The following is a 25,165-nucleotide window of genomic DNA, read 5'->3' on the forward strand; positions in this document are numbered from 1 at the left end:
GGAACTATTGACAAGCTTAGGAATATGCGATGTGCTAAAAACGGTTGAAATTTTTCGTTTCTTCTACTGGAACTCCTATTGCAAGATTATCATTCGAGACGACAAGGAAGAAGTCAATTTCTTGAACAGTCAGGTTGAGAGACGAGAGAGCAAGAGAGAGTCGCGAACCTAATACTCGCAAACTAAACTTTGCTCCATTTTCGCAACTCGTACAATGGACCCATCGCTCTCACCAATTCCCTCGCCTTCTCTACATCCTTCGAGACCTTGATTCCGTCCACCTCGTGTTTAACCCATAGGCTCATATCTTCGATCCCATTGACAAGTCCTTCGATAATCTGCTCCTCTGTGACCCTTAGATCGGGATCCGATCCCGCTTCCTCCATTTCAGGTAGACCGGGCTGCCAATCGACGTGAAGTTTGTAGGAAGGCTCGGCGTGATTTTCGAGGAAAGACCCGGTACGGAGATGCTCAAGGGTGAAGTCGTAGAATCCGCCCTTCACCGAGAGGTAGACGTGACGAAGGTTCGGCTTATCCTGCGAGATCCTTCTATAGAAACTCTCCAAATAGACGCGACTGGAACCTGCAAGTACATTTCGATCGCGAACGTGGACGGTGAATGAAAGATCGAGAATCTTGAGCTTTGGAAGGAGGATGAAATCGAGGATTTTGTCGAGCATGTCGATTTCCGGTGTCAAGAGCTCCAAGTGGGTAAGGCAGGGGAAGGTTGTTTTCGGTTCCCTGTCGGAGAGGTCGTCGGTATCGAAAGTATGGGCGCGGATCCTGAGGTAACGAAGGGAAGTGAAGCGAGCGAGAAATCGAAGGAGTGAGATGTCGACGACGGTTTCTCTATCATCCCCAGCCCAAGTGAATGAGGTAAGTGTCGACGCAAATTCGTAGGTAGTCGAGAGGGCGGGTTGCGAGATGGAATCGTAGGAGTCGCCTGTACGAGAGAAGCAGCCCGGAAAAATTGTTAAGGAGATCAGGGACGGTAGTGAACTGAGGAGAGCCGGGAACGGGGAGGAGTTGGAATCGAGAGTTGGAAAATCGCCGTTGTTGCGAGAAACGATAGACAGCGAACGGATGTTCTGTTTGATGCTCGGATCAATCGAGAAGAGCGCCGAGATCTCCTCCTCCTTCAAGCCGAGTTCCCAGTGTTTGATGCGACGGGCAATCGAACCAAAGACACGCCAGGCGTAGAGGCTTAGGTCGTTGGTTTTCGAAAGAGAATCCGATTTCCAGTCGCGAACTGCCTTCATTCCTGAGACAAAATCCGTTTCTCCCCTTACAATTGTGAACAGTCTCATCGCATCCTCATCGTTGAAGCCGGTGATCGTGTCGAGCCGTGGTAGATGAGGAAGGATGTGGAGGACGATGAAAGTGAGTTTTTCCGAGATGGCTTCATCATCGTAATCGTAAGCGTGATCGAATTGGACTTCGGTGATGGCCTCTGCGAGTGGCGTATGCATGACACGGCCGCAGAAGATCACGTTGTCCATACCCATTTGAGATACTCGAGCCGTCTGCGCGAGGGCAGAAATGAATCGAGCGGTGTTAGCTAGGCGAACAAGCAGTGGGAGAGTGGTAACAACTGACCGAGAAGAGATGCTTTACTGCCATCACCCTTAGATCCTTGTTTACCAAAGAGATCGCGAAACAGCTTCGTCCCCACCACTTTCTGTCTCCACCTCCTTCTCCGATTCCGAGATGTTTGTAGCCTTGATCGGCACGATAGCACAGATCAACGATGTGCTGCTGCGTTTCCGGTGGGAGTTGTCGAAAGCTCATGTAAGTCGAAGGGAGATAAAGCGAAAGAAGTGGGAGATGGAGGTCGGTTGGAGCGCCGACGGGAAGGAAGGGTATGCGATGAAGAACTGTTGACTGTATATCGAGTAGGTGAGACGGTTTGAGAGTATAGCGGAGGAGGAAGAGAGGGAGATCTGCGCCGGACCGCCGGTCGAACTTTAACTCCTTCCCGCTCGACTCGTTGCAGTCCAGTCACTTTTACGCCGAGCTTGTTCACTGCTGCAGATATGCCGCGAGATGCTCCCGGTCCGCCTCGCCTCCTCCCTCCTCGCCCCACCTTGAGAGCTCCTCTTCTTTCTCCGTCCTTCGCCTCCCTGTTCCACCTCGCGCGGCCTCTTGGGAGTCCCCAAAAGGGGTCGCAAGATGTCCAGGAATGCAGAGGTCACGACGCACTCGTTTCGCTCGTGTGAGTCTACCCCTTCTCTGTTGCGCTGTGGGCTCCTAGCGCTCGCTCGTCTCCTTTCGAGCCTCGTTCTGTTCATGCTCCGCTGCGGTTCCGTAGACATAGATTGTGTCGACGTGTTAGGGCAGCTTTAGAATTGACTTGCTCCGTCAGCGTCGCGGACACAGGCCTTCGAAACTTCTCGAAGTTAGTAAACGTCCATTCGTCGAGGTCCATTCGAGGTTTCGAAGCTTCGACCGGTTCTTGTCTCCAACAGCCGACCACAGAGCACTCAGCCTACCTCCGTCGTGCTCAGGACCTCTCTTCGGGTCGTCCTCACACTCTATTCTCCTTTCTTTCCTCTGCTTATCTCCCGATTCCTTTCCTGCTCGGAAGCATTTGCTCACGAACGTCTTGCTCGCTCGTCGTCCAGTTCTTTGCTATTGGCCTCTACTGGGATCGAGCAGGAAGAACTATTGGCAACAGAGTTTGCGGGAACGTCGGATACGTCTGAGTGAACCGTCTCACTGCTCTCACTCAAACGCGCCTCCCTTCCCATACTTTTCGTCAAGTGGTCTGATTTCTGAAGAAGGAGGGTAATGGTAATGAACATCAAGCTTAGAAATTGGAGAAGCGACAAAGGCGGAGAATCTTCTCGTCTCTCTAAATCTCTGTTGCTAAAGTGTCATCGTGAAAAGAGAAAGGTCAACATCCAAGATAACAGGGAGAGACGGGAGAGTGAGAAAGAGTCGCGAACCTGAACTCGAGAACTAAACTTCGCTCCATCTTCGCAACTCGTGTAACGGACGCATCGCTTTCACCAACGAGCTCGCTTTCGGGACATCTTCTGAAACTTTGATTCCTTCCACCTCGTGTTTAACCCATAGGCTCATATCTTCGATCCCATTGACAAGTCCTTCGATAATCTCGTCTTTCTTCAGCGCCGAATCGAAATCCGCTCCGGACGCCTCCATTTCAGGCAGGCCGGGTTGCCAATCGACGTGGAGACAGTAAGAAGGCTCGGTTCCTTGTTTCCGGATGGACCCTGTGCGAAGATGATCAAGGGTGATTTCGTAGAAACCTCCCGCGACCGAAAGGTAAACGTGACGAAGATTCGGCTTGTTCTCGGAGATTCTCGAATAGAATTGTTGAAGCTCGAATCCTTCTGATTCCAGTAGGAATTCTCGGTCCGGTCCGGGCGAGTTGAACGACAGCCTGAGGACTTCGAGCTTTGGGAGGTCCATAACTTCGAGAATTCGGTCGAGCATTAGGATTTCCTCGCACGCGAGGTCCAGTTCGATGAGGCGGGGAAACAGTACTTTCGGTTCATCGGCAGGAACGGTCGCTCCGTCAAAGTTGAAAGCGTTGATCTTGAGGAAACGAAGAGAGGTAAAGCGAGCCAGGAGTTTCAAAAGTGAAAAATCGACGGAGAGTACTTCTTCGTCTCCGAACCAGGTGAAAGAGGTCAGTGTCGATGCGAATTCGTACGGAGTCGAGAGCGCGTTTGGCGAGACGGAATCGGTCATGTCGTCTGTACGAGGGAGGCAACTCGGAGAAATTGATAAGGTGGTCAAGGAGGAAAGGGAGCCGAGGAGAGCCAGAAAGCGGGAGGAGTTCGACTCGAGAATCGGGATATTGCCGTTACTGCGAGAAACGAGAGACAGCGATTTGATGTTCTTTTTGATATTCGGGTCAATCGAGAAGAGCGCTTCTACCTCCTCCTCCTCCAGACCGAGTTCCCAGTGCTTGATACGAGGAGCAATCGAGCTAAAAGTACGCCAGGCAAAGAGGCTCGGGTATTCGGTCGACCTCGCAGAATCGAGCGTTAGGCTGCGAGCTGCGGCCATTCCCGACAAGTTCCTGAGTTGACACGGAAACAACGCTTTGGTGACTCTCTCGTTGAAGCCAGTAATCGTGTCGAGCCGGGGTAACTGAGGGAGGACGTGTAGAACGACAGAACGGACGACCTCGGGAGAGGCGTTGTAATCGAACCTGACCTTGGTTATAGCATGGGCTAGCGGCGTCGGCAGGATGAGGCCTATGAAGATCATGTTGTTCATTCCCATCTTCGAAACTCGAGCGATCTGCGCGAGCGAAGAAACGAAACGAGAAAAAGACGATGGCACGGCGTCATCAATAAACGTCTGAGCAGGAAGGGAGTAGGACAGCTAATCGAGAAGAGATGCTTGATCGCCATCGCCCTCAGATCCTTGTTCACCAGAGAGATCGCGAAACAGCTTCGTGCCGACCACCGTCTGTCTCCCACACCTCCTCTGGGTCCTGAGTTCTTGTACCCTTCATCGGCACGATAGCACAGATCGACGATGTGCTGTTGCGTTTCGGGTGGTAGTTGTCGAAAGCTCATGTCGGAAAGAGGTGAATAAGATGAAGCGAAAGAAGTGGAAGAACGATGTCGTTTGGAGTGAGGGCGGGAAGGAGGAGTATGCGATGAGGCACTGTTGACTGTATATCGAGTAGGCGAGGCTTTGCGAGGAAGCGGAAGAGGAAGAGAGGGAGCTCGAGATCTAGATCTGCAGCAGCAGTGCGCGAACCTCGGCTCCTTCCCGCTCGTCTCTTCTCCACTTCATTCGCTTCTGAACCAAGCTTGACCTTTCCGGTAGACATGTCGTAAGCTACTCTAGATCTCTTTGTGTCTCCTCAGCTCGTTCGTTGCTGAACCCCCACTTCCTCTCCTCTTTCCCTTCCTCCCTTGCCGGTTCCTCATCGCAGGGCATCGCAGAAGTTCACAAAAGCAGTCTGGAACAATTTCCGGAATGCGAAAGGTCACGATGCGAATTCCTTCGCCCATGTAAGTCTCCCTTCCCCCTCCGGCTTCCGCTCTTCTGCCTTAGCTCTGCACCTCGCTAAACTCGCTAAGTCTATGCCTCTCGTTTCGTTCGATAGATGAAGATTGTCTCGGCGTCTCCGGGGAAAGTCGCCTCAGAAATGGTTGTCAAACAGCATCAAACGAACCGACTCACTTCTCTCCACGGGGGACTGATAGCGAGTCTAGTCGATACGATGGGAAGTCTCGCATTGAGCTCAAAAGGTTTGTGGCTGACGGGAGTCAGTACGGACATCAACATTACGTGAGTTAGCCTCGATAATGAAGGTTTCGCTCAGACGAAGCTTGAGCTTGGATTATGCAATCCTGTACTGATTCCCTGTCTCGACCCATAATCGCCTCGGAATGTTCACGATGACAGATACGTGAGAAGCGCCAAGCTAGGGGAGAAACTCGGAATCAAATCAGAGGTCATCAACATGGGTCAGTTTCGGTTTTCCTTTGCGAAGATGTCTGTTTCGGCGGTCGGGTCCTTCGCCGTTTCGCTCATTAACTCGACGCTACAGGTCGTGCACTCGCATTCACGAGAACAGAAATCAATTCTCTTGAGAGCGGCAAGCTTCTCGCGTACGGTGAGCCAGAGTTCTTCCTTTCTTGGGGTTCCGCATTGAGCCGACAGCGACCTGCTGTCGACGCGATGTCCTTCTGCAACGTACGAACTCAGCGAAGGTCGGCTCTTTCCGGCTGCCGCTCAGAACTGACGAGATCTCGCTGCTCCGTGACAGGCTCACATACGAAATATATCAAAGATGCCCTCAAAGGTGACAAGAATGTCAAATTGAGCGAAGATGGAGAGTCGTTGCTGGAAGGAAAATGGCCAGCAGAAGAGACAGTCGCGGAAGGATTGGAATAAGAGTGGACGCCCGTGTTTCGCTTGCACAAAGGAAGAATTCGGAAGAAAACGCTTAGCTTCTGGTCCGAGTCTGCTGCCATTTCAGAATGTATATCCGCTCAAATCGTTAAGCAACTCTCTTGGATATCGAGCCGCACTGAGTGGATGACAGCGGAGAAGCGATGCGAGAGGAATTAGAATCACTCGTTAATTTCTTCCCATTCCCAACTTGCTGTTCTCACGCTACATCCTGCAGAAGCTAGCAGTCTCGATCAAGCGATGTACCTATTCCCCCATCCGTGTTCCTTGAACCATTCCGCCCCATTCTCCTCGTATTCCTGTCTCGTTACGAATGCCCTTCTCCCTCGGTCCGAATTCGACCATTTACTCATTCCCCTCCACGCTGACCATGCTGGATATTGAGAATCATACGTTCTCGTAATGTTGAGCGGATGTCCGACGGGTAGGACCGGAGTGAGGGAAGACCGCAAGCGAGAATCGAAGTTTGGTAAAAGAGTGTTTCCTCCAGTCACGAAGATATTCTGATCGTGATTGAACGAACAAGAGGTCAGTATCGATGCATCACGAATGGAGGGATCGAGCGATACGACTCACGCTCATCAACCTTTCCCGTTCTTTCACTCCGAACCTTTTCAATACGTATTCAACGACTTCTCCTAGTCCAGCTTGATCCAATCCACCCAGATGAGGTTGCCAAAGTACTTCCGGCACTCGTATTCTCTCGACGTTGACGTGTAATTGACTCGTATGTTCGACGTTCGAAGGATCGTAGGTATCTAGAGGATCGTCCGGACTCAGTCCGTATACGAATGAGTTGAAGAGTTGATGAGAGCGCATCGCTAGTCGTTCAGCTGTATCGTCGAGAGTGAAGTTCGGGTCGTGTTCGAGTAATCGAGCTTCGACTTGTTTGAGTGAAGTGACTTCATCTTCTTCGTCTTCTGAATCATCTGCGTTACCCTGTATGATCTCATGCACGTCAGTAACGGTCTCGCAGACGAGTTATCATTAAGAGGCTCACGATTTCCCGATAAATCGCCCAATCTGCATCGCTCTTTCCGAATCCATCATCCTCATTCCCCTTCTTCCTTCTCTTATTCGCTCCCGGACCTCCCACCGATCCTCCCCCTCCCGTTCCGACTCCCTTCGATTCATCCGCTGCCAACCCAGCAATACTTTTCATCCTTTGTTGCGCTGCCAAACTTTTCCGATCGCTCAACTGTTCCTTCTTCTTCTTCCTCTCTTTCATCTTGTTCATGATCTCCTCATGTTCCCCTCTCAACCTCTGCAACCATCCACTGAAGTCGGTCTCTCGTAATCGTTGATCGGCTAATGCGATTTGTTCGAGTCGTAATCGTTCTTGTTCTTTTTCAGCTTTCATTCGAATTCGAGCGTCGTAACCGGCCTTCATGAGCTTTTGTTTACGCTTCTCCTTGAGATCTTGTTCGTTGAGGGTGTGATCCGGGACGTCAATCAAAGGGAATGAAGGTACTTCCTACTCGCGCGCGAGCGAACGAGAGTCAGTCTGATTCACCACATCCAGCGAAGGAAACGTGCTTACCTTGGTCTCTGTCTCATCGATACCAAGCTCCTTATTCCGCGCCCTCGTCAAACTCTTCTCAATCTTGTTCAAGTACTCATCCAAATCTTCCGTCGAACTGAATCCGTATTCAACCAGTTTTTTCTACTCGCCAATGGACAATTCTCGTCAGTCCCAGCTGCGAAGCCTCTTCTCGCAAGGCGGGACGGAGAGCGAAAGTCTCACCTCGTAATCAGCTTTCTTGAGGGTCAATTGCGACGCTTTCAATTCCCCAAACACCGCCATCTCCTCCTGCTGTCTCTCCATCTTCTCCAACCTTTGTCTCGCAGCTTGTTCCTGTAACCTCTTGGTCGCTTCTTTCCTCTTCTCCAGTTGTTTCTGAACTTCTTCTTCAGTTTTCTCGTCTGCAGCCTGTACACCCTCAATCGGACATCGTCAGTCTTCAGATGAGAGCGAGCTCAAAGTTGAGGGATACTGACGCTGGATGACGTGAAAGGGAATTGAATGATTCGATCCATCGCGACGATGTTCTTCGGATTTTTAGCGAGCTTTACGATCGAGCTTTGATAATCCGGTACAGAATTGTAGCAATGATCTCTGTACATGATCTGCGTACACAGAGTGGCCGGGTCCCAGTCAATCGTGGATGGAGGATGAACGAGGAGAAAGACGGAAACTTACACCGGATTGGTAAGAAGATAAACGACCTGGGAACGCGGGGTATTTCAACTGCATCAACTTTAAGAGGTATTCCGACGCTTGGTTCCCTCCCCAAGTCAATCTACTCGCGAGAAATTCAGTTACTTCCAAAAACGCGACACAAGAGACTGCGAGTTTGCTCACTTTTTAGCCGAAGTCAAGATGGATTGTCCGTTGAGAACTGGGATGACTTGAGTCGAAGAGCTACCGGAACTGATCACCAAACCATCTGCGGTTGTCGGAGAAGGAGAATTGTCGTAGAAAGAGAAGAGGGAATCTAATCCGTAGGCGATTGAAGGTGCTCCGTAACTTTCGAAGAGGATCTCGGTCATCACTGGCAGATCACAAACGACTCAGCTTAGAGTAAGAGAGGAGAACAGGAGCGGAGTGGACTCACGAGAACGCGAATAAGAGGGATTACAGAGAGCTTCAGTCATGACGATTGGGGTTTGAATCGTAGGAGTATCTACTCCCAACTTGATCATCACGTAGTCCAGGATATTCTCCTACTCGCTCGACGACAACGAGAGTCAGCTCCGAAGCGGTAAGAGAGTAGCGAGTCGAGGTTGAGTGAAAGCAAAACTGAAAACTGACCATGACATCGAAGTTACAGACTACGTCTCCTTCATATGGTACCCTCGTACTGCTCCTACTCGCCGCATCTACATATACTTCTCCACCTGCGAGATTGACAGTCGTGTTCAATTTCCGATCTTTGTATTTCGCTCCGATATTCTCCAACTCGAGGTAAGGCTGGGGTGCATTCGAGTAGCCAGCTCGGATGTGAGTCGTACCGTTGTCGATGCAGAGGACTGGAGAAGGGGATTGAGTGAGGATCGAGGAGGAATAGGAGGGGAGAGACGGGGGAGAGAGGACGAGCGGATGAAGGTCGGGAATCGGGTATACTCGACGTTGAGCAGGTGGAAGGAACGGTGGATCTTCCATATTGGTGATCGAGAACTGCACAGTGCGTGATAGTGAAGAGAGAGACGACTTCATCATTTCATGAATCATTCGAGAATCTCTTTCCTCTTCCCTTACCTCGCACTATGGCTAGACCACTCTCCAACTTGATCAACTCTTCTGGCTCTTTGCATCCGAACGCGTCTTCTACCTCACTCATCAGTCGTTCCATCCTCGAATTAGCCGATCCAAATCCCCACTCTGTCGACTGCCATCTCTTCGATTTGCTCCTCAACGAGACTATTCGGATCTTGATCGAATCTACTCTGTACAGTCAGGAGAAACGGAAGAAGGAACAGCAGGAGATCAGAGATGATTTAGCGAGATTGGGGTTCAAACAACCTCCCACGGATTCAACAGCGAGTAGCGTGCAACAGGAGGATGAGCAAGTAAGGAACAAGATTGAGCAAATCGGATTCAAGCTGGGTTACTCGACAGCAGAAAGGCAAGACTCGCGTGCTCTCTCTCTCTCTTCTCTCGTTTCAGACTCACATCCTTCTCTACCTCTCTGCCAGATTATCTCGAGATCGACCACGATTCCCAACAGTTCCACCAGCCACGGCAACTACAACGATGAATCCGCCTATACCAGATACCTTGGAATTGATCAAATTCGTCTGTAAAGATCTCTGGGTCGCTCTGTTCGACAAACAAGTCGATAACCTACGAACGAATCATCGAGGGGTTTACGTATTGCTGGATAATCGATTGAGGTTCTTGGAGAGACTGTCAGCGACATCGGGTCCTGGAGAAGCGGAGCAAGTGCAGAAGTGGAGTAAATACGTGAGTGGCCTTCGCGCTATCCCTACGGACGAGGCGAGCCCTAACCATCTATTGTACGATGGCAACAGCTGCTGAAATTCCCAGAAGGAGTGATCCGAGGTGCTTTAGCGAATTTAGGGATTCAAGTCACAGTCACTTCAGAATCGAATAATATCCCTCAAGGTGGGCCTCCTTTCTCCTTCCGTTGTTCGAGGCTTCCGTTGATCCATGTTTTGCTTCGGCTCCTCCTTGTAAAGCTTCATTTCAAATCAAGACCACTACGATCAAACCGTAGTCAGAGTCGCGAAAGGAATATCTCAGTCTTCTCTCTTTTGCGTTTTAACAACGCCCCTTCCCCTTCGTTCAGTGTAGCTGCGGGCAACATATTGTTATCAGTACTGTACGATTGCGTCCTCTCTATCTGGTGCTTCTCCCTTCTAGCACGTCGAAGCGAGACGAACCGGATCTCTCTCCTGACTCGCGCGATGGGATCGATTCTAGCATCTCGAAAGCCGTCGTCTCTGAACGAACTCTGATTGAATAGTGCTGACATTGAATAGTGCTGACATCGATAACGACAAAGCGCAAACACACGAAAACCTCTAAAGTCTATAAACATCTATCTAGCTCAACTTCTCCGAACTTCCCTTTCTATTCGCCCGCCTTTACCGGTATCCTGCCCAAGAAGTCCAACGCACCTCTCCAAATCTCTTCCCTCTGTTGTCTCTTCCAAAACCCAAGCAATAATACATCATGTACCGTATCTTCCGTCTTGACGACCTCTACACCTTGCACTCCATCTCTCCTGAGATACTCGATCAATCTCTCGCATTCGGCTTGACCGCGTTCTCCAGTACCGTAACTGATGAACGCTTTCGCAGGGTGGTTTCGGAAGGTGTTGAGAGGTAAATCGACCCGACCGGGGGATAAATAGGGAGATAAGACGAAGGATCGAGGTCGTTTCGGACCGAGGAGGTTGTGGACTAGGTGGTGGCGGAAGGGTCCGGCTTCGAAGATGTAGTCACACGAGTTGGAACGAGGTCGATAGGTTTCCGGGGTTGAGTCGAGGAAAGAATGAGCTATGGAGGAAAACGGTAAGTCAGCGGAACGACGACCTTTTTAGGTGAGCGGAGCAGACACTTACAGGGATCGATCCAGGGCTGCGAGACCGAACGTTTTCGACAAGGCATTATTGTTAGTTTCCGCATGAACGGAAAAGGTTTCTTGTCGAAACAGCGACTCACCGAAAACAAGATCAACCCAGCCGGATCTCCCAGCTTCCACCTAATACTCTTTCCGTCTCGTTCAGCCACCTCCTCCTCTGATCCTTTCCCAGCCTGTAAAGTATCGCGAATCCATCTCGCCAAACTCAACGCGATATTCGCTCCACTCGAATCCCCAATCAAAACGATGTTCTCGCTCTTTACACCTCTCTTGAGCAAAGCGATGTAGACTGTGATCGCATCTTGTAGTTGAGCGGGAAAAGGGAATTCGGGTAATAATCTGAATTCGACGCCTGTTGCGAAGAAAAGAAACTCGTTAGTTCGAGCGTCCCGTGTGATGTGAGAGGAGAAGCGAGCGCAGAGAGTATAGCTGTACGTACTGTGCATCGAAGTGAACCGTTTCTCCCGCTTGAAGAGCGTCAAAGGCATAGTCGTGCTTTGAGCTTTCGGATGAGCGGTAGTATGAGTGAAAGCCTGCAAAATGCTCGCGCTTTCAGCCTCCGGGAAAGTCCTTCCGGAGCTGAAAAGAGCAAGTACTTACACCTCCATGGAAGAAGATCCCCACTAGTCCTTGATCTTCAGCTTGCGGCGAAGAATTCTCCAAATCTTTGTTCAGTTTCCTCGATTCTCCCATGATTTTCCCACTATGATCCTTCTTGTACCAGCTGAACACTCCTACTTTACTTCTCATCTCAACTCCCCCTACTTCATCGTCGGCTACGCTTCCTTTGTACAGTTCCGGGTCGACAGTCTCCTCGAACCATTCGAAGCGACATCCACACAACCACATCGATAAGGCTGATTTCCTCGGTTCCGCAAAAACGTCTCGTCCGCTGATCTTGAACCCTGCAGTGTCCATCATCGCTAGGTACCTCCTCACGGCTTGGAGAAAGACTGTATCGAGAAGAGTCCAGCTCGATCGAGGGCGTTTCGAGGGGAATAAGCTGTACAGAGTCGCATGGTAGGGCAGGAGGGCTAGGAGGATTAGGAATTGGCAGAGGACGTGAAGGTAGTTCCGGGGGAAGGAGAGTTGAGGAGAAGGAGGAATCGATTCAGATTCGGAATGAGGTATCCCTTCATTGTCCGCTGCCTCCTTGGAGGTCGGTGGATCGTGCATCGAAGTGCTGGACTGTCGGAACTGGGTCGATGGTGAAAGGGAGCGAGAAGAAAGAATTGTTCTATTTGGAGATCGAACGAAAATCGAATGATTCTGATCAAGCTCACGTGACTCAACTCTCGCTCTCTTCCGTCTCTTTCGACTCTCTTTCGCGCGCAAACGGTACAGACCATTAGAGAATGAGAACAAATCAATTGAACAATGTAGAAAAACAGAACGCAAAACAGAAAAAAGTTGAAGAAAGTGACGGAAAAATTGATGAAGCGGGATAGCAAGAGAAGGGAAGCGAGGAAGTGAAATCATGGATCGACTAAACATGCTCATCTAACAGCGACAGAACTGTGAACGACGAGCCGGGGTTCAGCGTCGAGCAACAGGAGCGAGAGTGGGAAGGGAGATTGGACTGACCGGAAAGAAGAAAACTCGGTACTTGTCGACTCTCTCCCTCGAAGAGAGTCGTTCTTTCCACCTGACTCGTTGCCGTTGTCGTCTTGAGCGATAGTAATATCCCTTTCCTCGGCTCTTGTCATTATCCATCAAATTCGTTCCTCCTCCTCCCTTTCCCTTACTCTCTCGTCCTCCACCAACTCGAACCTGACCACCACCACCACAACTCGAGAGAATCGACCTTTCAGCCTCGACGCGTTCGGATAAGACGACGACGTTCGAGATGATTGGAACGATTCCCCCCTCCTCCTCGAGAGCTAGGGAGAGAATCCGAGAACGACTTCAGACGAAATCTTCGTCAGAGTCGTCTGAACAAGCACGCGGATCAAGGGTCAGTCTCAGTTCTGCTGTCTGTGGGTGCAAGCGGAAGTGAGAGTGAAAGAGTGACTCACAGAACTCGTCGTCGTCTTCACCCGCCAACAAGTGTTCGTTCAATTCTCCAAAGTCAACTTTGTATCGACACAATCCACCGATTCCTCCGAAACCTTTTCAGCCGTGAAGGAGCAGTCAGTATGATGAGCGAGAGAGAGATAGAAAAGAGAAGGCACCTTTAACGAACCTAAGAGCCGTGGAAGAGCAGTCAGTACTGTGAGAGAGAGAGAGATGAAAGAGAGAAAGCGGAACTTACTGGGACCCTTCTTGGGATTTGTTCGTGATGAACTCCAACTGAGCTCCCATCGACTGGTAATTCTCTGCCAACCATTCCAAAAGTGGTTGAGGTTCCTTACTCTGTTCCATTTCGAGTCCCGTCGTCTTGTCCAAAAATTTCGCACGATCTTGTTCGCTCAACGCGTTGATTCCACCTCCTTGAGCGTTCTCGGCCGCTTTCGAAGTGTTCGCGGCGGGGGGAGGGGCATGGACGTGAACGATGTGTTCGGCACCGGTAGAGTCGCGGAGGTAGTGTCGAGTTACGTCGAGGTTCTCCCAGACGATGAGGGTTTCGACAGCTCCCATTTCGAGACCGCGAAGAGTATCGTCGACTCCGAAACAGTACTTGCCGGAATCGTGGGAGATTTCGTCGAAGTATTGTTGAATGAGTCTACGTCGAGAGAGAATCGTCAGCACAGATTCAAGTCGAGAGAAAGGGAGATTCTGATCACTTCTTCTCTTGAACGAATTTGACGTTCGACAAAGATTCAGCCGCCAATTCAATAGCCTGATTAAATCCATTCTCTCCTCCATAACTAACATCGACAACTTTAATGACCTTCGCGTTCAACCTTCCATCGAACAAATCACTCTGATTCAACTCCGTCTTGAAATCCGCTGATCCAGCCAAAACCAATCCTTGAACGTTGACTTTGTCGTCCGTGATAAAGTGTTGTACTGCGTGTTCGGCGACTTTTCGGACGTAATTGTGTCGTTTCTCCATTCGAAGACGAGCGAAACGCAAGGCAGATTGTCCTCCTCGACCGTGCTTTTTGGGCAAGTCGACGGTGAATTTGTGGAGGACTTCGCGGGTGTTGCCGGAGAGGGTACCGAATAAGGCTCCGTTACCATCCATGACGATGAAACCGAATTTCGCATCGGATTCGAGCAGTTCGGCGAGGGCTTCAGTGTGGAATTTGTTGTCGCAAAGGTAGAGAGAGGTGTTGATAGGCTACAACGTCGATCGAGGTAAGTCACGGAATGACGAGGAGACAAAAGGGGAGAGAGGAGACTGACTTTGAAAGGTTCGAAATCAATGTTCACTTTCTTTTCTTTTCCCTCATCCGTCAAGATAGTTCCGCAGTAGACTACCAATCCATTCGTGGGTACTTTCGAGTACAACTTCAATCGTTGTTGAGTCGAAGTGATGGCGGCGAGAACTGAAAGTCGATTAACTCGAGATTTGATGTTTGATGCGGTACCGTATTCTTGCGTCAACATGGAAGAGAGAGCAGAGATTTGAGATCTGCGAGAATGCGAACTCATGTCAGGTCATCGAGCTTGGAATAGCACGGGGAGAGAGTACGAACCGAGGAGGGGCGATCAAGGAAATCATCGAAGTTCCTGCAATCCAACGCGAACAAGTCAATATCTCTGCGTTGCACACAGACACTGATCGATCGAGCGGCTTACCTGCACCACGCGCAGCTTGTAAACTTTGAACTAAAAGGGAGTTTTGAAGATCAGTCAATTTGTATCCTCCCACCTCGTCTGAACGAGGCGCTGAACGACTAGAGGCGAGAGCTTACCAAGCTTCTTCATCCTGAACACACGAACGCACAGCAAGTAGAGCGATGAGAGCGGTTCATCAGCTCCATTTTTTTCATCTTTAGAAAGAGGGATGAAAAGGAAACTCACTTCCAGACGGCGATGTTGGCTTCTTGCTGAGCATCTGCTGGAGTGGCCGACATCTTCTAATACTGCTACGTTTGGCGTGGGGGTGGGCGCGTGAGGAGAGAGACAAAGAGCGGGAGAGATCGTCGTCAGAGTCTTTCGTCTCTTTGATCCGATACCTCATTCGACCTCGATGTCCAATGTTTAATACGAATAGTCTAGTCCATCCAGAACCATTCTCTAGCCGTTCGACTACTACTGCATCTCATCGTGAGTTTCCTCCCTCGGTTCTCTTCTCTTTCTCCTCAAGTCGGCTCCCCGCACTCATCTCCGACTCGACCACTTCCTCTCCGTGTGCAGCACAATTGAGAGATCTACTCGTTTATACGCCTTCGACTACACCCGATTCGAATTCGATCCTCACAGCGACTTATGATTCCCTCGCCTCGCACTCTCTCTACAACGACAGGACTCCTCGTTACACCCCTCTTGGGTTCAGTCCATGTTGCGTCACTCAGGGTTGTGGGCTAGTAGCTGCGGGAGGTCAGAATTCAGAGATTGTCTTGAAGAGCATCGAAGCGGATCAAACTTGGTAAACTTCGCTCTCGTTCTCCCTCTCCTCTCGGGATGACTCTCGCCGAGCGCGAGAGCTAACACGAAGAAAGGAGTATAATAGGTGTTATCAATACATCCCACATCCCTCAAGTTCCTCAGACCCTCATATCGGAAACGTTCAAGGCTCCATCGTCAATTCCCTAAACATCTCCCCTTCCCCGGCGAACCCGTCTCAACCGAGGTTGTTGTTAAGTTCGAATGATGAGATGATCAAGGTTTTCGATGTGGTTGGGGACGTACCGGATTGGAAGAGCTCGAAGAGGGTTAGGGAGAGTAGGAGAAGGGAACGAAAGAGAGGTTGGACTTCTATCGTCGATCAAACGTATCAACCCAAAACAATTCGAGACGATGAAGATGATCAAGAGGAGGAGTCGGAAGAGGAAGTCGAAGAATCGACAAGTTTCAATCGAGGAGGAGAATGTAAACTGATCCCACGACCCGAACTCGATATCCTCCATCTCTCAACTCCCATCAACCATTGTTCGCTCTCTTCGGATGGGACGAAACTAGTCGCAGTAGGAGACACGGATCAAGTCTTCTTGTTCGATGTCAGAGGGGATGAATATCAGTTGAGAACGATCATTCAGGGAGAAGATGGAGCGAGGAGAGATGCGAGTTTTTCGACGGATTGGGATGATGGTCATTGTTTCGTCGTGGGTAGTCAAGGTACGACTCATTCCGCACTCTCTCTGCTCCGTCATCGCGACTGAGTGTTCGTCGTTTCAGATGGTTTCGTCACGGTCTACGATCAACGACAATTACCTTCCTCCTCCTCAAGTACCACATCACAACGCACACGACGTACAGTCGCCGAATTCGAAACGACTCAAAGACTCCAAGGGCCAACCGGAGCAGTTCGAAAAGTGAAATTCAGTCCCGGAGGTCGAGGGAATTTCGAAGGAGGATTACTCGCTTTCACCGAGGTGACTTACTACTCGCTCTCCCTCCTTCGCTCTCTCAGTAGTATCAGGGACTGATTCCTCGAGTTGTTTCTGGTAGCATCGTCGCCGAATTCATTTGATCGATGCGAGAAATTTCGAAACGTCTCAAATTTTGGAAATCCCGACTTGCGCTTCTTCCTCGACTTATCATTCTCAACTCCAAGACCCCCCTTCTTCGCCATGGCATAACCTCCGAGTTCCGTCTCCCGGAGATCTGGACGACTTCCCACCGGCTAGGGTTCGACCTCATCCGGGTCGTGCTCAGCGAGGAAGAGGACCAAGGATCGGGACGAGAAGGAGGAGGAGGAGATCTTCGACGCACGATGACTCAGAGATCGAATGGACGATGGAAGGGACCGAGCGGGATTCGCGAGTACCGCCTTCAGGAGGAGAGTTCAGCGTTACGACTCGAACGAGAAGGAGAATCCCACCTTCATCGATCCTTTTGGGACAAGACAGTGGAGTCGACGACCAAGATGCGATGAGATCGGAAAGGGAGAGACATGATCAATGGAACCAGAGCTTCCTCGCGTCGGAACGAGGCGGAGGAGGAGCGGGAGGAGAGGCGATGGAGATGCCGGATGAAGGGATGGGACAAGTTTGGCCAACTCCTGTCGTGCTCGATAGGGAAAATCGAGGCGGAACGAGTCATGGTCTCGAGACGAGTCAAATAGATAGTGATGACGATAGTGAGGACGAGGAAGAGGAGGAAGATAGTGACGAGGAGGACAGCGAAGAAGAAGAGGAGGAGGGAGAGGGATCAAACTCTTCTAGCATCAACACGACTCGACCTCGTCGTTTCAGTCCATTATCCAGCTCGAACGATGCCGCCAACGCATCCACTCGACGCACCTATTCTTCGATTGCCGCTTCTGGACCGACCGTCGATTCTCGTCGAGTTCTCGACGATAACATCCCTTACACGACTCTGAGTCGCTACTCTACTTCTCCCGTCACTCCCAATCCTCCCCTGTCTCTCTTCGCCGCCCCCTTACTCACCGCCAGCGAACGTTCCTCGACTCCAACCGTCCCTTCTTCGACTCGTCTCCCTCGAATCTATCCCTTCTCCGTCCCGACCTACACTTACTCTCATACAAACGTCGACTCAGGAAACTCTCGAGTCTATCGAACGATGACGAATGGAGGAGTTACTCATAACAATTTCCCGACGGATACGAGCGAATTGGATTTGCTCGGAATGGATTGGGATGAGTTTGAAGAGAGGTTGTTGGTCGCGACGGGGAAGAGAGTGTGGGAATGGGACGTCGATAAACAGGCGAGGAGGTGTAAAGGATCGTTTGACTTTGCGTGATTTCGTCGTCGTTTTGTTCATGAGTCTTTTTATTCGTTTTTCGTTCGCAGTGTCTCTTTCTCTCGTTTTGTCGTTGTTTTCTTTCTTCCCTTGAGTTTGCTCTATGCTATTACTACCTCATGTCTCTCTCCTCTAAGGTTCTCGAGCGCAAATAATATCTACAATCTATCAGTCCCTTTCGCTCTCCCCGTCTCTAACTCCATCTTTGCCGTTCTCGCCCCAAAATGAATCGCCCTCTTCTTCAACCTCCAAGCATTCCCGTTCATTCTTTCCCCCTCCCTCGATTCATCCCTCATCAAATCTCTCACCAACATTCTCAGCAAGATTTTATCCCCCAATCCTTCCTCAAACCTCAGATCGCATTTCTCCCATACCGGTAAATCACTCAAGAACCTCACTACGGGAGTAGTCAAGAATGGATATCGAACTTCTTTCGAATGGGAAGAAATGATTCGATCGTCTCGACCTAGGTTTCGAGTTGAGATGCGAGAAAGATCCATTTGGAGTTCGTCGATGAGAGAGGTCCAGCGAGCGTGTCCTTCGGGAGAGTCGGGCGGAGGAGAAGGGAGGGAGGGGTCGAAGGATTGGTATTGGTTGTAAGCTTTTCGATGGCGTGAGTATCCTCCGAGAAGTTCGTCGGCGCCGAGACCGCTCAGAAGCACTCGTGCTGTCGATGTGTAGGGAGTCGAAGAGGAAGCTTGTGTTGCATCGCGAGGTGGTGCGAGGGTTCCTTGCCCGCGAGCGGCGAAATAGAATGCCACAGCGATACTCTGAACAATCGATTCGGCGTCAGTTTCCTTAAGTGACTGGGTGAAGGAGAGATAGACTCAACGAGATCCATGACGGTATCTTGAGGTTTCATCAAGTCGATCACTCGTTGTCGATGTTCGATCATCTCTTGATACGGGACATCAACTTTGACGAAATTCCAACGTCGATGAGGTCTCAATCGACACAGTTCTCCCCATGTTTCGAGACCGGTCATCCGATCCGGGACATCATACATCGATGCCGGTTCACTCGGTATCGTCGAATCTTGCGGTTCCCCTTGAGCGTTCGATTCATTCGTTTCCTCCGCCTCCTGAACGACTGGCTCGGGTTCCCCATTCTCTTCCCGCTTCAATCGATCTTGTCTCTCCTTCTTCGTCTCCTTCCTCTTCTTTTCCTTCCTCTGACCGCCCGTAGCGAGTTGCAACTTTCTCGGATTCTCAAACGAAACGTTGATCAGATCGATTCCTTCCTCCCTCGGCAGTACTTCATCGACGAGGAGAGCGAGAGAAGTACAGTCTAGACCTCCGGAGAATAAGATTGCAATCCGAGGTTTCGGTTCGGAGTCCTTGGAAGGAGACGAGGAGCGGGAGTTAAAGGGGATTGTGAGAACTCGCTGACGTATCGATTCGAGTAGAAGGGATTTGAAGGTCGATATGAGAGATAGATAGGGTTTGGAGAGGACGGGTAGAGGTGGAAAGGAACGAGTCATGGGGAGGAGAGAACCGATTGTCGGTAGAGAACGATTCAGTCGGTCGAAAGGGTACGTCTGAACGACGTAGGGTATGAGCTCATGCTGACGCGTGGAATAAGTCCGAGGTGAAGTGACTTACGAGAGCTTCGGAAGAAGGAGCTTCAGACTCGTAAAACCTCTTGTGCAGTCTCAAGAACTTCTCTCCCTCGCCTGACGCCAGTACCTTCAGATCTAGCTCCCATATACCTTCACAGCTGATCTCTACCCATGCATCCTCCTCTCCCTCGTGTTCAGTCCGCGGTGGTGCTGTCGAAGTCAGAACGAATTCTCCCCGTCTATTCCGTTTCCTCCTCAATAAGGATCTCCTTCCCAAACAGTCCCGAGTGAAGTAGATCTTGTCTTCCGCTTTCGAGTAATAGATGAACGCATGAGGTCCATCTAACCGTTTCATCGCTTCGAAGAACCCGACCGATTCGATTAAACTGAACAACTTCTTTCCGTCGTTCTCTTCGTACCCCACCTGCAGACGAGAGTTCTCGTGAGCCTTCCTGGAACGTCTACGGAACAGGGTAGCACAGAAGGACGACTCACGGGTAATGAAGGCGAATCAAATATTTCACCGTTCCAGCACAAGATATCTCCAGTTCGTTCGTTCGTAAAAGGTTGAGGGGTGACTTGCTCGCCTCTGAGGTGTAAGACAGTCGCATGGAAGGTCAAGGTGTAGGCAGAATCGGCGCTTTCGACAGTCAGAGTTTGCGAGTAATCCGGACCTGCACAGTCGAGGGCGCTGGTGAGATCTCGCGTGGCCGCAGTAGAGACACAAACTCACCTCGATCAGCTACCGTTGCGGTCAGAGCCTCCCACTCGCGTTCCCGGTCGAAAGAAGTTGATTGATCGACTGGTATTGATGAAGTGCTTGGGTTCGCGGAAGAAGATACTTGGGAGCTCGAGGACGGCCGTATGGATAGTACGATACCGCACATAATCTGTAGGCGTGTGTCGAGACGGTGTGAGCTGAGAGGAGGGGAGAAAGAGAAGCGATTCGTTCGAGGAGAGGCTGAGGAAGTGGTAAGGTGACTGTGTCGCAGGACAGGACCTAGTCGGTGATTATTGAGCCACCAAAGTCAGTTCTACGCAAGCGGAAGAACGAAAAGAGGTGATCTCCGTTCGCAAGAAGCGGGTCGAGCGCGAATCGGACTTCGCTAGCTTCGCTTCCTTAGACCGGGTAATGCTCTCGCATGTTACGGCTTCTCCGTGACTCTGCATTATAGAGTTCTTCGTCGAAACTTGTGAGGACTCATGAGGAAGCACGAGCTCCAGTGGGTTGCTGGCCCGCAAAACACAACTTCTCGCTCATTGCGTTTTTTGCTCTCAACTTCCTCGTCTTCATCTCCCGCCGTGTCATCTCTTCTACACCTACCGACCTACCCAATAGCGCTTCGCTCATCAGGCAGCGGCCAGGTCGTCAAGTCCAGGCAGTCCTTGCTTGCTTTGCCTGACTGTTTTACAGTTTTGACTTGCTCATTCGCAATATGGCTGGCCTGAGACCAAGGGGAGTTCCGAGTGCTGATACCGTGAGTCATGTCTGGACGCTATGTAGAAGTCTGCGGATCCGATGCTAGCTTTAGGGTGGATACTGTAGAATTGAGCTTTGAAGAAGTTGGTGCTTCGTCAATGTCCTTCGTCGCGGTTACGGCTCACCGGTCTTTCCGTCAAAGATGTGCGCCGCCTATACAAGTTCACATCACTCGGCGGTGTGAGGCTCTGGGCGTTCGGACAAGCGAGGGCTTTACGAATGTGACTGGAATTCAAGCAGTTTCAGCGAAACTTTGACGGCTGTTCATCCTTTCAGACTCAAGGAAACGACCATTCGCGGGAATGACTTCATATCTATGAGTCTGTCGGTGCCGTATCGTGTAGCTACAATCGAGTTGGGCCATTGACAGCGACCTCGTCCCTCAAAGAAGTTCGAGCTCAGTTTTTTCTCGAAAACCTGGCCGTTTTTCCTTCGCTCGAGAGGACCTTTACGAAGCGTTGTACGGGTATACGAGCAGCACTGAGAGTCAAAGAAAGCTACCTAAAGAAAATCGTTCGACAGCTTGGCGTCGAACAAGGCGAACAGAGTCGCGTCCGATCACTGCCTTCCACCACACAGAGCGACCTACAGCCCTGCACACAACTACACTACACGCTTCTACTTCCTCACGACACTCGTTCACTGGATCTGCTCGAAGAGATCTTTCAGCAAACACGCTCCTCTCCAAACTCTCTCACTCCAGTCCCACTTCGAATCCCGACTCACCTGAACGAGAAGGAAGCAGTGTCAGAGTACTAGGGAAGTTAGAGATAGCAGTATCAATCGATTTTACCTTGGGTCAGACGCGACAAAGCGGAGTTCCCGCTAAATCCTTCTCCTCGTCAGTTCCCTTCCTTTGATCGCGCACGATCCCGTTACACTTGAACGATGCCGAGCTAATCACGAGAACGTCCGCCCTCTCTTTCCCTCCCTGTTCAGGTCACGCGTCAACTAGTCGCTCCTCTCCTCTCCCCTCTCTTTCTCTCTCAACTTTCGACAAATGGCTCGACCTCCTCAACTAAATCGTGCGGGAGCCGGGTACTCGAACATCGAACGACAAGATCCTCATTCCCCACAGTACGCCCTCCATCCCCAACACCAACAACCGCCGAATCCATTTTACGACGGAATGCATTCACCGAGAGCGAGGTACGACAGTGGATCGAGCGGGGAACAACATGAAACGGCACAGGGAGTCATGACGGGTCAAATTGGAAGCGGTTACGGACCTTACGCCTACAGTGGACCTCCTCAACAACCCCCGTTAAGCCCGAGTATGCAAAATCTACAAAATCGCTACAGCGCTCGAAACTCGAGTCTACCGAGTCCCTTCGCCTCTCTGAACCAACCTCCATCATCTTCCGGTCACTCTGGAGCTTCGACACCTCGAATGTCGTCGAGAAATATGGGAGCTTCGGCAGGTTCGTCCGCCCCTCTCGTCGCAGGACCGACTCGACACGCCCCAGTCTTCACCGCTCGAGACGCCGAACTCGACGACAAACTTCACAACCCTTCCCCTTCCGACAAATACGACGATCACGTCTCATGTACCGCCTTTTCGTTACGAGGTTGGCTCAACGTCGCAGGGATCTTAGTCTTGGTCGCTGGGTTGATCGTACTGTTTGCCGGGTACCCGATCATTCAATGGGCGTCTAGCAGGCGACAATCGACGTATGGAGCTTACAATATCGGAGGAATCAACGCGAGTGGACAAGTTCCGAATATTCCGGGATTACCGAGTTTGATCGATAAAGATACGCCTTCGAATCGACTGACGAGAACAGGGTATGACGGTCAGAAATACGTACTCGTATTCTCAGATGAGGTGAGTTCTAATCACCTCTTTTCAATTCAGATTCGATTCAAACGAGCTAAAATTATTTCCTCGTCTCATCCGCTAGTTCAACACGGAAGGTCGAACATTCTGGCCCGGAGACGACCCGTTCTGGGAAGCTGTAGATGTGAGTCTTTCCTCTCTTCTCTGCACGATTCTCCTCGTCTCTGCTCGCCATGAAACTCTTCACTGACCTTTCGATCGTTTCGTCTCTCGCTAGCTGCATTACTGGGCGACTGGAGATTACGAATGTTCGTCGTTCGAACTCTTTGAGACCGGAACTTGAGCGAGATGAGCTGACCTTGTTTCGTTCCCCGTTCGCTCTCGTCCTGCTTCATCCTCTCGGCTTTCTCAACTCGATGTCAATCTCGTCAACACAATCTCCATTACCTGTTGTCGACCGTATTCAGGGTACGATCCCGATGCCGCGACAACTGAGGGAGGAAACTTGGTGAGTTCTCCCGACGAAAGAGCGAGTCGAATCTTTCGCTGAGAAACTAACCCAAACTTTTTCCCGCTGCTAGGTTCTCACTCTGACGCAAGAACCGATCCACAACCTCAACTTCCGCTCGGGAATGCTTCAATCGTGAGTCGCTGTGATCAACTCTGCTTGTCGAAGAGACGAATCGGCGACTGATGCTCCATCTCTCCGCTTTGCAGCTGGAACAAATTCTGCTTCACGGGCGGTTACATTGAAGTAAACATTTCTCTTCCCGGGAAGAATAACATTGGAGGATTCTGGCCTGGGTGAGTTCGCCAATTTCCGAATCCGAGACCGGATAAGCGTTTCAGCGTGCTCACAGTTCTATACTCGTGTGTAGTGCCTGGACGATGGGTAATCTTGGACGAGCTGGATACGGAGCGACGACTCATGGAACTTGGCCTTAGTGAGTTCAACACTTTCTCGTCGCTCGAGAGCTTGACACTAATGAATTGTTCCTCCCCTCTCTCTTAGCTCTTACTCATCTTGCGATGTTGGTACGCTCGATGGACAACTCGATCCTGACGGTAACGGTCCTGCCGGAGCTCTTAACTCTGGAGACAAAGGTGGAAGGTTATCTTACTTACCCGGTCAACGACTCTCGTTCGTTTCTTCGACTTTCTCCCTATCGACGACAGTAACACTGACATTCGTTTTGACCTCAGAGCTTGTACTTGTTCGGGAGAGGATCACCCTGGACCGAATGTCAAGGTCGGACGAGGAGCTCCTGAAATCGATATCATTGAAGCGTTAGTCCCGCCCTCCTCTCGCTGCTCGTGCGGTCCTCACTGACCTTCGTCGTATCTGTATCCTTCAGACAAGTTGAGTGGACAGGAAGAGCTTTAGTGGGAGCCGTTTCGCAATCTGCTCAATTCGCGCCATTCGATTACGGCTACGAGATCAAGAACACGACTCCCTACGTCGAGGTACATACTCCCGACGTGACGAAACTCAATTCCTACATCGTACGTTCTGTTCTCGCCCGCTCCTTCTGTCGTTGCTGAACTGACACTGAATCGAGCTCGAATTGATAGGGAGGAGTCTATCAACAAGCTTGTTCTGCTGTGACTGAAACTCCTGTTGATGCTTATCAACATGATGGAGGAGAATTCTCTACCGTAAGTCGAAGAGCTCGAATCGCTGCTTCTTTCTCAGTCGTCGCTAAACTCTCTTCCTTTCGTTCGACAGTACGGTTGGGAATCGAATCCAGGTGTTGACGATGGGTATGTCACATGGCAATCGGACGGCAAACCCTCGTGGACGATGAATGCCGGTGCTGTCGGACCCAACTCTCGAGTCGGTGTCGGACAACGTTTGATGTGAGTCGATTCGTCCGTCAGTAGCGTTTCCCGCCGCTTAGCTGACGGTTCTTCTGGTTGACAGCTCGGAGGAACCCATGTCGATCATCCTCAATTTGGGTATCTCAGACTCGTTCCAAACGATTAATTACGGTCAACTGCAATATCCCGGTAAAATGTTGATCGATTATGTTCGAGTAAGTCTTCGCTGTCGATCATTCGCTTCTCTGCGTTGTACTGACTCGTCGATTCTCGATAGGTCTATCAACGAGAAGGATCCGAGAACGTTGGTTGCGATCCTCCAGATTACCCTACTAGCGATTACATCAACAAGTCAGCTATCTTCTTGTTCTTCTTTGTTACGAGCTTGACTGACGAGTTTCCCTCTCTCTCATAGACATATCAACGCTTACACAAAGTGAGTCTCGCGTCCTTCTCGATCGACTCAGATCGAACTGACCCTTTTTTGCCTTGCTCGCAGCCCGAATTTGACAACGTGGGACGCAGCTGGTTACACTTTCCCGAAGAACTCGCTGACCGGCTGCTAAAGCCATATACCCTGATCACCAATCCTTGCCTCCCCCATCTTTACGTACGACCCAACCCGCAGACACTCATTTCGACGATTTCTTTCTTTTCGTTTTCTTGCTTTTTTTCTTTTCGTTTTGACGACTAGGGTCCCCTTGTACACTTATCTTCTCTCGTTTCTTGATGTGCCTCTTCGTGAATTAGCCGTGTATGATGATGAGC

General features: G+C 50.6%; 10 protein-coding genes across 10 annotated transcripts; 4 read left to right on the forward strand and 6 right to left on the reverse strand.

Annotated features, from left to right (window-relative positions):
* Positions 1 to 182: 182 nt before the first annotated feature.
* Positions 183 to 1,505, reverse strand: JCM6883_006591 (uncharacterized protein; the record flags this gene model as incomplete). The annotated part of the gene is made up of 1 exon (XM_076629612.1): positions 183 to 1,505. One exon carries the CDS (start codon positions 1,503 to 1,505, stop codon positions 183 to 185), a length of 1,323 nt encoding a protein of 440 aa, XP_076490239.1.
* Positions 1,506 to 2,958: 1,453 nt separating this feature from the next.
* On the reverse strand, positions 2,959 to 4,035 carry JCM6883_006592 (uncharacterized protein; the record flags this gene model as incomplete). Its single annotated transcript, XM_076629613.1, has 1 exon — positions 2,959 to 4,035. One exon carries the CDS (start codon positions 4,033 to 4,035, stop codon positions 2,959 to 2,961), a length of 1,077 nt encoding a protein of 358 aa, XP_076490240.1.
* A 776-nt stretch (positions 4,036 to 4,811) lies between these two features.
* JCM6883_006593 (PaaI family thioesterase) lies at positions 4,812 to 5,886 on the forward strand (the record flags this gene model as incomplete). The annotated part of the gene is made up of 6 exons (XM_076629614.1): positions 4,812 to 4,816; positions 4,919 to 4,997; positions 5,093 to 5,277; positions 5,395 to 5,456; positions 5,540 to 5,605; positions 5,759 to 5,886. The coding sequence occupies 6 exons, from the start codon at positions 4,812 to 4,814 to the stop codon at positions 5,884 to 5,886; spliced, it is 525 nt and encodes a 174-aa protein (XP_076490241.1).
* Positions 5,887 to 6,137: 251 nt separating this feature from the next.
* Positions 6,138 to 9,067, reverse strand: JCM6883_006594 (uncharacterized protein; the record flags this gene model as incomplete). The annotated part of the gene is made up of 10 exons (XM_076629615.1): positions 6,138 to 6,407; positions 6,481 to 6,843; positions 6,905 to 7,378; positions 7,445 to 7,567; positions 7,649 to 7,834; positions 7,903 to 8,031; positions 8,105 to 8,204; positions 8,267 to 8,456; positions 8,520 to 8,628; positions 8,717 to 9,067. 10 exons carry the CDS (start codon positions 9,065 to 9,067, stop codon positions 6,138 to 6,140), a joined length of 2,295 nt encoding a protein of 764 aa, XP_076490242.1.
* Positions 9,068 to 9,171: 104 nt separating this feature from the next.
* On the forward strand, positions 9,172 to 10,142 carry TRS33 (Trs33p; the record flags this gene model as incomplete). The annotated part of the gene is made up of 4 exons (XM_076629616.1): positions 9,172 to 9,530; positions 9,601 to 9,868; positions 9,937 to 10,030; positions 10,105 to 10,142. 4 exons carry the CDS (start codon positions 9,172 to 9,174, stop codon positions 10,140 to 10,142), a joined length of 759 nt encoding a protein of 252 aa, XP_076490243.1.
* Positions 10,143 to 10,498: 356 nt separating this feature from the next.
* JCM6883_006596 (uncharacterized protein) lies at positions 10,499 to 12,187 on the reverse strand (the record flags this gene model as incomplete). The annotated part of the gene is made up of 5 exons (XM_076629617.1): positions 10,499 to 10,926; positions 10,992 to 11,007; positions 11,092 to 11,363; positions 11,451 to 11,544; positions 11,612 to 12,187. 5 exons carry the CDS (start codon positions 12,185 to 12,187, stop codon positions 10,499 to 10,501), a joined length of 1,386 nt encoding a protein of 461 aa, XP_076490244.1.
* A 729-nt stretch (positions 12,188 to 12,916) lies between these two features.
* Positions 12,917 to 14,973, reverse strand: SUP45 (translation termination factor eRF1; the record flags this gene model as incomplete). The annotated part of the gene is made up of 10 exons (XM_076629618.1): positions 12,917 to 12,942; positions 13,027 to 13,119; positions 13,183 to 13,193; positions 13,263 to 13,673; positions 13,735 to 14,234; positions 14,300 to 14,528; positions 14,593 to 14,626; positions 14,696 to 14,725; positions 14,812 to 14,825; positions 14,921 to 14,973. The coding sequence occupies 10 exons, from the start codon at positions 14,971 to 14,973 to the stop codon at positions 12,917 to 12,919; spliced, it is 1,401 nt and encodes a 466-aa protein (XP_076490245.1).
* A 123-nt stretch (positions 14,974 to 15,096) lies between these two features.
* Positions 15,097 to 17,764, forward strand: JCM6883_006598 (WD40 repeat domain-containing protein; the record flags this gene model as incomplete). Its single annotated transcript, XM_076629619.1, has 5 exons — positions 15,097 to 15,166; positions 15,257 to 15,488; positions 15,573 to 16,177; positions 16,238 to 16,434; positions 16,511 to 17,764. The coding sequence occupies 5 exons, from the start codon at positions 15,097 to 15,099 to the stop codon at positions 17,762 to 17,764; spliced, it is 2,358 nt and encodes a 785-aa protein (XP_076490246.1).
* A 158-nt stretch (positions 17,765 to 17,922) lies between these two features.
* Positions 17,923 to 20,209, reverse strand: JCM6883_006599 (putative asparagine synthase; the record flags this gene model as incomplete). Its single annotated transcript, XM_076629620.1, has 5 exons — positions 17,923 to 18,534; positions 18,597 to 19,301; positions 19,366 to 19,746; positions 19,818 to 19,996; positions 20,056 to 20,209. 5 exons carry the CDS (start codon positions 20,207 to 20,209, stop codon positions 17,923 to 17,925), a joined length of 2,031 nt encoding a protein of 676 aa, XP_076490247.1.
* Positions 20,210 to 21,802: 1,593 nt separating this feature from the next.
* Positions 21,803 to 24,963, forward strand: JCM6883_006600 (SKN1/KRE6 family beta-glucan synthesis-associated protein; the record flags this gene model as incomplete). Its single annotated transcript, XM_076629621.1, has 16 exons — positions 21,803 to 22,627; positions 22,704 to 22,763; positions 22,857 to 22,887; positions 23,047 to 23,087; positions 23,161 to 23,222; positions 23,297 to 23,383; positions 23,458 to 23,523; positions 23,592 to 23,720; positions 23,783 to 23,866; positions 23,935 to 24,082; positions 24,152 to 24,235; positions 24,306 to 24,436; positions 24,501 to 24,612; positions 24,675 to 24,748; positions 24,813 to 24,833; positions 24,897 to 24,963. The coding sequence occupies 16 exons, from the start codon at positions 21,803 to 21,805 to the stop codon at positions 24,961 to 24,963; spliced, it is 2,022 nt and encodes a 673-aa protein (XP_076490248.1).
* Between the last annotated feature and the right edge of the window lie 202 nt (positions 24,964 to 25,165).

The sequence above is a fragment of the Sporobolomyces salmoneus genome (genome assembly GCF_050403485.1).
Source record: "Sporobolomyces salmoneus JCM6883 DNA, S_salmoneus_JCM6883_v1_ctg6, whole genome shotgun sequence".
Taxonomy (NCBI): Eukaryota; Fungi; Basidiomycota; class Microbotryomycetes; order Sporidiobolales; family Sporidiobolaceae; genus Sporobolomyces; species Sporobolomyces salmoneus.